This window comes from Mustela putorius, unplaced genomic scaffold, assembly GCF_011764305.1.
Source record: "Mustela putorius furo isolate JIRA1106 unplaced genomic scaffold, ASM1176430v1.1 tig00003901_pilon_pilon_pilon, whole genome shotgun sequence".
Lineage (NCBI taxonomy): Eukaryota > Metazoa > Chordata > Mammalia > Carnivora > Mustelidae > Mustela > Mustela putorius.
Genome location: NW_025422049.1, coordinates 8910714 through 8921478, shown reverse-complemented (window position 1 = coordinate 8921478; position 10765 = coordinate 8910714). Strand labels below are relative to the sequence as shown.

General features: G+C 50.4%; 1 protein-coding gene across 1 annotated transcript; it reads left to right on the top strand.

The window, feature by feature from the left end:
* The first annotated feature begins 5996 nt into the window (after positions 1–5996).
* Positions 5997–9198, top strand: ZCCHC12 (zinc finger CCHC-type containing 12). The gene is made up of 4 exons (XM_004762100.3): positions 5997–6179; positions 6463–6514; positions 6756–6897; positions 7315–9198. Exon 4 carries the CDS (start codon positions 7446–7448, stop codon positions 8655–8657), a length of 1212 nt encoding a protein of 403 aa, XP_004762157.1. The 5' UTR covers positions 5997–6179; positions 6463–6514; positions 6756–6897; positions 7315–7445; the 3' UTR covers positions 8658–9198.
* Positions 9199–10765: the final 1567 nt, after the last annotated feature.

Sequence of the window (10765 nt, the reverse complement as noted above, 5' to 3'; positions counted from 1 at the left end):
ATTCTGATGTATCTAGTCTCATGCAAGTACCACAGAGTCTTGATTCTGTGGCTTTTTATAAGTTTTGAAATTGTGAAGTGTGAATCTTCAAGCTTTGCCCTTCTTTTTCAAAATTGTTTTGGCTCTTCTCACATTAATTTTACCATCAGCTTGTCAGTTTCTTCCAAGAAGCCAACTGGGATTACAATAGGGATCACCTTGAATTTGTAGGTTAATCTGTAGATCACCATCTTAGCAATACTGTCTTCTAATTCATGAAGATGAAATATCTTTCCATTTATTCAGATCTTTAATTTCTTTTTTTTTTAATTTTAAGTAAGCTCCATGCCTAATATGGGGCTCAAACTCACAACCCTGAGATCAAGAGTCATATGCTCTACTGACTGAGCCAGCCAGACACCCCTACATCTTTAATTAGTTTCAGTAATGATTTGTGGTTCTTATGGTAGGAGTCTCACACTTTTAAAATTTATTCATAACTATTTTATTTTTTGATGTTACTATGAATTGAATTGTTTTCCTAACTTCATTTTTGGGTTGTTTGTTGCTGGTGTATAGAAATACAATTGAGTTTTGTATATTAATCTTGTATCTTACATTCATGCTAAACTAATCTATTTGTTCGAGTAGTTTTTCAGTGGTTTCCTTAGCCTTTTCTACGTATAAAATCCTATCATCTACAACTAGAGATCATTTGACCCTTTTCCAATCTGGAGGTTGTATATTTCTTTTTTTGGCCTAATTTCCCTGGCTAGAATACCCATCGTTTCAGGGTTCCTAGATCCAATTCCAACATGGGGAGGTGATTCCCCCAGCCAACACCAAGCAATTCTCAAACACCACCAGGGTGTCCGAGAATTCAGCTTAATTCTGACCGTTGTCTACCCAGAGGTGGCATCAGATGCCACAGATTAAAGGCTCAGTCCTACAAGAGGGTCGCCCATCCCCCAACCTCTGATGCCAGTCTCAAGTCCAGGCTGTTCCCTGTGCTTCTGACTGTCTGACTATGGATTTGGGGGTTCCAACGACCTCCTCCTTTGGTTTGATTAACTTGCTAGAGCAGCTCTTAGAACGCAGGAAAACACTTATGTTTACCAGTTTATGAAAGGATATGATAAAGGACACGAGTCAACAGCCAGATGAAGAGATCCATAGGGTGAGGCCCTGAGTAAAGGAATTTCTGTCCTCGTGGAGCTTGGGGCCTGGCTCCGTGGCATGTGGAAGCCTTCTGGTTTCTGATTTCCCAAGCATGGAAGCTCTCCTAAAAGCTGTCCTTTTTGGGATTTATGGAAGCTTTATTACACAGTCTCACTGGACTAAGCCATTCGCCATTGGCTGATTCAACCTGCAGCCCCTCCCCCTTCTCCAGGGAGGGTGGCCCTGAAAGTTCCAACACTTTAATCCCTCGGTTGGTCCTCCTGGCAACCAGCCCTTACCCTCGTGTGGGGTCCAAAAGTCACCTTCATTAATAACAAGACACCCACTTCACCTTCATGGCTCTGAAGCATTTACAGGAACTGGGGATGAAGACCGAGTATATCTGAGGAATAATATAGTTTGGTCATCTGAATGACAAAATATAAATTTCTTATAAATCATTAGATCAGACTCCAGTACAATGTTGAATAGAAGTGTCAAGAGAGGACATTGAATTGTGGGTTGTTGTGGTTGTTGTTTTGCTTTCTATTTCATTAATTTCTGCTCTTTATAATTTCATGTTTCCTTAATTTTGTTGGGATTATCTTGTTTGCTTTTTAAATCTTGCAACGGGTACTTAACTCATCAGCTTTTGGCCTTTCATCATTGCTAAGAGATACTTTTTTCCCTTTAAGCATTGCTTTCGCTGCGCCCCACGAGTTTTGATGTATTTTCATTATTGTTCAAGTACAAATGTTTTGTAACTCCACTTCATTCTTCTTTGACCCATCAGTTATTTCAGAACAGGTATCTTAATTTACAAACATACATAGAGCTTCCAATTTATACTTCTCAATTTGTAACTTTCTACATAATGATCAGATTCTGGTTTTTGAAATGTGTTAAGACTTGCTTTCTGGCTCAGAACATGGTCAAATTTTATAAAAGTTCTGTATGTGTCTTCCATAGTTCTTGGTTGCAGTTCCCTATACATTGGCTAGAAGCTCAAATTATTAATTATGTTGTTCAAAAATTCTGTACCGTTAGAGACATGTTTTTTGCCTCTTGGTGGGGAAAGACCTCCCACGCTGATTATACAGTTGCCTCTTTCTCCTTGTAGTAAGTTAACTTTTCCTTTATATATTTTGAGGTTTTGCTGTAAATGCATAATCATTCCTGGTGAATTGAATCTTCTATTTTTACAAAATGACCTTCTGTATCTCTAATAATGCTTTTTAATTTTAAGTGTATTTTGTCTGATATGAATTTCACTATACATGTTTTCTATCACTTACATAATTACTTGTATGATTTCTCTCTCTCTGCCTTTTTATTGTCAACCTATTTGTATTCTTATACTTTGGATTTCTCTTCCTGAGCACAGGGGAGGGGAAGGGCAAAGGGAGGGGAGAGGGAAACTGAGGCAGGCTCTGCACAGAGCGCCAAGCAGGATGCAGGGCTCCATCTCACGACCCTGCGATCAAGACCTGAGCCGAAACCAAGAGTCATACGCTTAACCAACTATGCCACTCAGGTGCCCCCCACTTCTTTTTAAGTCTTATTTATTTTAGGGAGGGAGAGAGAGGAGAGTGTGTATGAACGGGGCTGGGGGTGGGGGAGGAGCAGATGGAGAAAGAGAGAGAGAATCTCAAGCCAACTCCCCACTAAACGTGGAGCCTGACACGGGGCTTGATCTCACGACCATGAGCTGAAACCAAAAGCTGGAGGCTTAACGGATTGAACCCCCGGGCGCCCTGGATTTGTCTCTCCTAAACAGCATATGGATGTATTTAGTAATTCTATTTGACAATCCTATTTTGACAAAACATTTAATAAAATTAATGATATATTGGGGTTTCGAGCTATCCTCTTTCCCCCCAAGCTACCGTTTTATTTTGTGCTTATATTGGTTCCCCCTGTTATTCTTTTGCCTCTTCTTTCTTGACTTAAAAAGAAATGAGAATTTTTAAACTTTTCAATTATCTTCCCCTCTCTCCTAGTTTGAAAATTTACATTCTGTTGCTATGATTTTGATAATTACATCCTATTACTTCCTACATATATAATTACCTTTGATAAAAGTCTAGATTTAAGTACCTAAATTGCTTCCAATATGAAATGAGGTTCTTGGAAAACCTGAGCTCACTTTGGGTACGCCTGACATTTCTTCCTACTGTGAAGTACTTTAAGTTTATTTTTTTCTAAAAAAACAGAATGGACGTTTTTTATGACTCCTTCTTCCATCAATGTTCGCTTGTGTTGCCCATGTACTATTACTTCCCTTGCCCTTTATTCTATCCTGCTTCTCATTCTAAGATAATTTGCCTCCTGAAGTACATCCTTCAAAATTTCCATTAGTGCAATCTACCAGTGACAAACTCTCTTAATTTTTGTTTGTCTAAAAATACCTTTTTATCACCATCTTGTGGAATATTTTCCTGAGAGATGCTGCCCTCCGGGTCCCAGCTTAGCCTGGGGAGGGCCTTTTGTCTTGTAAGCATCCCCACTGGGCTCTGACTGCTCTGACTTCAGATGAGCCAGAGCGGCCCCCCACCCAACCCAAGTGTCTGCAGGTCCTTAGCTACTTTGTGGGAGAACAATATCTCCACAGGACTGCTGGAGATGCTTAAGGGACATAATGATGGAACATTTCTGACAAAGAAGAGTGAGGCAACCAAAGGTAGCTATTATTGATTCAACTGAAAGTTTTAGCTCCTGATCATGAGGTAGTTTTTAAAGTTTATGTTTTGCAATTGAAAAATAACACATGGCCTCCTTAGAGCCACCAGAGCCTGAATCGTTGTGATGGAAAGTGTCCCCGGACACCCCAAAACATGAAGCCAGAGATAAGAGAAGCTCAGTAACTGACTGACAGGAGCCAGCTTCGCAAATGCTCCCCCAGCCCCATGTGGAAAGACCCTCTCTCTGTTCTAAGGACACAACCCAGACACCTGATAGGCCCTCTGTTTCCTTTCAACATTTCTGCCAGAGCTCCGAGGTCTCGTCTTTGTCTTCTTCTTCGATGCCACCAGGTCCAGCCGTAAATCACCTGCCTTGGTGATGAGACCATTCAAATTCAGAAAAAGAAGCTTCTTAGGGGCCAGGGTCAGATGTCATAGTGCTGGGAAGCCAAAGGAACAATCCAAAGTTAGCCCCTAAACCACTGCCAACATCACCCCTGACTCTCTAGGGTCGCCAGCCTGCCTTCTCCCTGCCTCTAATCACCCCCCACACGCACTGTTCCAGCCACAGGAGAGAGGCCACAATTCTGAGATGGAAGGCGCTTCGCTTCCAAATTTGGATTGTATGCTCCAAGGCATTCCAAAGAGTAAGTCTGGAAATAAGAAAGCAGGAAGGAATAGGCAAAGTATCTTGACAGCCTAAAGAAGAACCCCACAGGAGCTGACAGGGCATCCAGTGTTCACTTATTTCCAAGCCACTTCAGTCAAGAGCAAGCAATAGTGACCACCTTGAACTTGGATGGTCCACTTAGGCGGGACATGCTACCACCACCCTGAGCCCTAGGAGCCCCACAGAGACCTCCTGGCTGCACTGTACATTAGGGAAAGGAGACAGGCTTTTCCAGAACCAGAGGTAAGGGAAGATAGGGTATGGTGGGCTGGTCCGTGTCCCTCCAAAGCACATGTTTTACACTTGATCTAGCCTCTGCTACATCAGAATGTAACTGCTTTTCGAAATGGGCCCTGAAAAGAAGTGATTAAGTCAAAACGAAGCTGTGGGTCCTAGTCCAATCTGACTGGGGTCCTTATAAGAAGAGGAAATTTAAGGGGTGGCTGGGTGACTCAGTCGGTTGAGTGTCTGACTCTTGGTTTTCCGCTCTGATCGTGATCTCAGGGTCTTCATATCCAACCCCGCATCAGGCTGTCCGTCTGGTGGGGAGTCTGCTTGAGGTTCTCTCTCCCTCTCCCTTACTCTCTTTTCCTCTCTCAAATAAGCAAATACAATCTTATGTTAAAAAAAGAGATTTGCACATCAGAGCAGGCATACAGCATCAACCCTGTGAAGAGGCAGTGAGAGTGTAACTATCCACAAGCCCAGGAGAGAGACATCGGGAACAACCAGTCCCGTGGGCAGGACTTCTAGCCCCCAGAACTGTGGGAACATCCATGTCTGTGGCTTGGGTCACGCAGTCCGTGGTACTTTGTTCTGTCGGCCCTTGCAGCCCGGTACATGGCGCCCCTGGCTTCCGACCCATTCACCCTGCAGCCTCTCAGAATTAACTGCAACGCAGGCGAAAAATAGGAGCACAAAACCACTCTCGGCTCTAGTCCCAGCAAAGGAGAATCCCCCGGATACGCGGCCCAGGAATCTGCATTTTTAACAAGCGGCGCGCCTGCCCTGCCTCCTCAATTCTCAGGCAGCCAGACTTGCAACCATACTGCGGTGAGTACTGGTGAAGAGCCTGGATGCCTGAGGACCTTATCCCCTTTCAACGGACACACTACCACCTTCTTCACAGTAAAAGAATTGGGGGAGCCGCTTTGCACCGAGACGACTCTAATGCTCTTTTTTCTTTTCACACCCCCAAACCCATGCAAAGGTGAACTACTTTTATTGTTGATTTGATTTCGATCCCGCTCGGTGTTTAATGCACCTGGCCCGGAGGCGCGGAGTTGACCCCAGGGAGAAGAAGAGAGGGAGAAGGGAAGAGTCTCGAACTCTCCCAGGCTAGGCAACCGAGCTGCACTTGACGCGCGGCGGATCGGCTGCCCCCCTCCCTTCCGCCCCCGCGGGCTTGCATTTGCGTCCGGCTGGAGACCGCGCGGGAGCCCGCCCCCGCGCCCCGCTGATTGGCCGTGCCGGCCCGCTCGTCACACTCTTTTGTCTCAGTGGGCAGAGGATAAAAGCCGCGGCGGCTGCCGTGGGAACCGCGCTGTCTGGACTCGACTACCCCTCGCTGGGAGGCTGTGCAGCCGCTCGGCTGGCAGCTCCCGGTCGCTGGGCGGCCGAGGCCGAGCCCGTCCCTCCTCCCCCTGCGGGGCTGCGGAGACGGGAAGGCGGTTGGCAAGGCCGGAATACAGGTAAAGAAAGGGGTGCGGAGAGAGGAGGGGAAGCCCCCACCTGTCCTGGGCGGCTCCCCGCTCGAGGCATCGAGGACTGCGAGGGTTAGGAGCACTACCTCGGGCGCTGAGGGAGGAGGTGGGGTGCCTCTGGATGCTGCCTAACGGGGAGGATCTGCCTGGATGGGGGGGCGTTTTCGGGGTGGGGGGAGGAATGCCTCGAACCCCCTTTGCACCTCCTCGTCTCCTCTGGAGAGGAGTGTTTGGGTGTGCGTGTCCCACTCCTATTCCGTCTCCGTGGCAGGCCATCAAAGCCGAATCCGAACTTGAATTCTGCGCGGCGGATTGCAGACCTGGTAGGCCAAAGATTTCCCGGGGGAAATGTTCTGGGGCGGGGGTCGCTTTGGCTTGTAGTCAGAAGGTGGGAGAGGAATTTTCCGCCTGCAGACAGCGGAGGCGGCGAGGCGGCGAGGCGGGGGGGGGGGGTAGGGGGAGGAGGAGGGGGCGGCGGCGGGGGTGAAGCGGGGAGGGAGGGAGCGGGATAAGGGGATGAGGCTGTTCCTGACCCTGCCTGCCCTGCCCTCCGCGGCGGCGCAGTCTGGACGCTCCGAGGTCCCGGATCGGCGACGCCCGGTGGACGGAGATCGCCCGGAGTCCGGAGACGAGCGCTCCCACGGAGGCCACCAGTTGCAGAAGCTGGGAGTGAAATAAAGGCGCGCGCGCCTGTTCCTGCGCTCCCGTAAGAATCTGGGAAAAAACGGGGGAGGGGCGAACTTTGAGAAGGGGGTGTGGTTGGGACCTGAGACCGAGAGGTCGATGAGACTGTATTTATTCCTACAATCTGTGACCCCTGTGCTCTATTTTGAGAGCCCAAAAGCAGTTTCCATACACTATTACACTTTGAATTAGAAGCAACAGTTGCCCTCCCTGCTGGACGACTGGTGGGAGGGGATGGAAGTGTCTGGAAAAGTACCCTGCTAGCAACGGAGGCACCGGCTGACTCCGTAAGCTTGTAATGGCCAGTCTCCTAGAAGATATTTTTAGGGCAGTGGGCAGATGTGAAATGTACTGTCGGACATTCAGGAAGGGAGAGAACAAAACTGCAGCCAATTCCCTTATTAACTACCCCCCCCCCTTTTTTTTTTCTTTTTTACAGCCCCTGCTGAGACAGGAGGAAGGCAGACCCCCCCCCTCCTCCCCGCGCACCTGCAGATCAGGCTTTTCCACAAAGCCTGAGCATCTCGTTATACTCGGTCCCGCCGGCCCTCCCCAACATCGTCGTCAGTCATGGCCAGCATCATTGCGCGCATGGCTAACAGCCGGCGGCAGAACGCGCCGTTGCCGCCCTGGGCCCATTCTATGCTGAGGTCCCTGGGGAGAAGTCTTGGTCCTTTAATGGCCACCGTGGCCGAGAGAAACCTGAAGGTGTTCTCTGGGAGGGTAGGGCCAGGGGAGGGGGAAGAGAGCTTTGAAAACTGGCTGATCCAAGTTAATGGGGCCCTGCCTGATTGGAATATGCCTGAGGAGGAAAAGCTCCAGCGCTTGCTGAAAACCCTTCGAGGCCCCGCCCGGGAGGTCATGCTTTTGCTCCAGGCCGCCAACCCCAATCTAAGCGTGGCAGATTTCTTGCGCGCGATGAAATTGGTGTTTGGAGAATCTGAGAGCAGTGTGTCCGCTCACGGTAGATTTTTTAACACCCTGCAGGCACAGGGGGAGAAAGCCTCCCTTTACGTGATCCGTTTAGAGGTTCAGCTCCAGAAGGCTATTCAGGCGGGGATCATAGCTCAGAAAGATGCCAACCAGACTCGCCTGCAGCAGCTCCTTTTAGGGGCTGAGCTGAACGGGGACCTGCGCTATAGGCTGAAACACCTTCTTAGGGTGTATGCAAATGAGCAGGAGCGGCTCCCCAGTTTCCTGGAGTTAATCAAGATGGTCAGGGAGGAAGAGGATTGGGATGACACTTTCATTAGGCAGAAACGGCCCAGAAGGTCTGAGCCCATGGTGGAGAGGGCCACTAGCCCCATGGCCTTTCAGGGCTCCCCTCCCATAGTGGTGGACAGCGACGACTGTAACGTGATAGAGATAGACGATGACACCCTCGATGACTCCGATGAGGATGTCATCCTGGTGGAGTCTCAGGACCCTCTGCCGTCCTGCTCGACTTCTCCTCTCCCCAGACGCGGGGCTGGACTGCAAGAGCAAGTGCTAGTCATTGATTCCCCCGGCAGTTCCCCGGCTCAGTCTCCCTCCACCAGTGGGGGTTCTGGGTATAAGAATGGTGGTTCTGGGAATCTGCGTAGAGCCAGGAAGCGAAAACACGCGCTCCGCTGCTCCTCTTGTGGCTTGGAGGGCCACTCCAAGGAAACCTGCGACAATGAGGACAGCAGGGCCCAGGTGTTTGAGAATCTCATCATCACCCTGCAGGAGCTGACCCATACAGAGGAGGAGGGGCTGAGAGCGGCCCCTGCTGAGCCAGATGACCCTTCTGAGGAGCAGTGAGGCAGTAGCCCCCAGCCTTAAGTGAACCCTAACCCATGCACAGAGTCCAACAATGCGATAACCGGGGAGGGGCGCTTCCAACTGCATGAATCCACAAAGCAGCTTTCTTTGCAGAGCAGAGCTGAGTAGGAAGGGGCTTGGATGCCAGCTCAGTGAAGGGAGACAGCCAAACCCCCGCGCTTGCTTCCCCACTCCCCACTCTGCTGCCCAAGGGTCTGCTTCCTTTGTGTGCCCATTTCCTTGATGGCTTTATTCTCTGTGAAAGTGAAATCCTTCATCGTGAAGTCTCCAAACAATAAAGAGAAGTACAAAACAGTGAAGTGCCGGTGACCCCAAACCCTCCACCCCGATCTAACCATTGTCAACCCTTTGGTGAAAACCCCTTCTAGGCATTTCCCTCCACCTGAGTACCCAGATAGATCTATGTATAGATAAAAGTAAAGTGCTCAAATACAAGTCCTGTTCTATAGTCTGTATTTTTTCACCAAACAGTATATGTCGTGGGCTTCTTTCTATGTCAATAAATATATATCAGCATCTATTTTTAATGTCTCTGTGTTATTATTTTCGGAAAACGTAAAGGAAAAAGGGACAAGAGAAATAGTGAAGAGCTATTATGGGGTGGGTTTTTTTTTTTAATCAACATTGATATGTAGATGTGGTAAAGGAAAGAAGAAATGGGCTGAAACAGTCCCCGAAGGTAGATGGACAGAGCCGCTTGCCGCAACTGGCCTGTCCCGCAGGTCATATGGCCAGATTATGGCGCCTGTTTGTTGACCGACCCCATTGCTTTCTTCTCTACTGGATCCAAAGGAGTCCGATGGAGGAGGAGTCTGGTGCTGAGGTAATAGCCCTCCGCAACGGGGATTCCAGAGACACCGTTCCTGGTCACTGTGGGGGACGAGCACTCTTCCTCTTCCAGCTGGATTCCTGCTGCTGTTTGTGGACATCGGGTCACAACGGTCACAACATGTTGCAACAATCACAACGTGGAATCTCTCCTGCGGCCGGACACCACCCTCTCCTCACTCCCCAGTCAGGGAAAGGAGAGAACGCCCCCCCCCCCCCCCCCCCCCGGGAGCCCAGTACCGGAGGTTCAGCTCCTGATGGTGCCAGAGCCATCCCGCAGAAGCCCTGAAGTGACCAGCTGGAGGACACAGGCACCCCAGGACTCCAAGCCAACCCCTCCCCACCCCCAAGAACTGAGACTTGCTGGGAGGGATGACAAGCCATCTAGTAGCCCAGAGACACCTGAAGGAACCTGGGGATCGGGAAGCCCCACCCCGCGTTTCAGTGGAGTCCGGGGCATTCGTGGGGGGCGGAAAGAAAACGTGGACCTTCCCGGAACCTGCCCTGTCCCATCTCTGGATCTCATTTGGAGGCTGATAAAGGAGGATGAGTGTGGCCACAGTCCCCCCCACCCCCAGGGTCCCTGTGTCTTGCGTAGGTGCGCACGTTCTAGTTTCTGCGAACAGGGCAAGGCTGGGGGGCTGGTGGTGGTGGTGCTTGCATTTAGGGCAGACCTGAGGCCCAGGTGGGGACGGGCGTTCTTCATGCCCAAATCGGGGACTCCGCTGTGCCGGAGAGCTTAGCTTAGCATAAGCAGCAGTGGCAGCGGGCATCTGGGGAGAAGCACAGTGTGGTTTGGGGAGGGGGAGCTAGGGTGAGGTCATGTTGACCGGGGAGACACACAGAGATCCGCAGCCTTGCAAACCCTGGGAGGAATTGCAGAGTCCAGGGGTCATACAGAGCTCCCGGCTGTGTTGTCCTGGGAACGGCGGGGGGGTGGGGGGGTGGGGGGGGGTGGGGTGGGGGGGTGGGGGGTGGTGGTGAGGGGCCCTGGGAGAGACACTGGGGTTTAGGCTAGCAGTTGGTGACAACTCAGTAGGGACGAAAGGGTGCAGGCTGAGGCCTCCAAGGCAGCAGGGGAAGCCAGGACAGCCTTCCTTGGGCTGCCATACCCAGAACCGGCCTTGAAGTGCTGCTTTTTCCAGAAAGCCCCTCCGCTCCTCCCTGACTTATTGCTCCTGCTCCACGAATGACCTCACGATCTGACTCTAAAATGCGCAAAGGAGGGGTGGCGGGGTGGGGGGGTGGGGGCGCATATT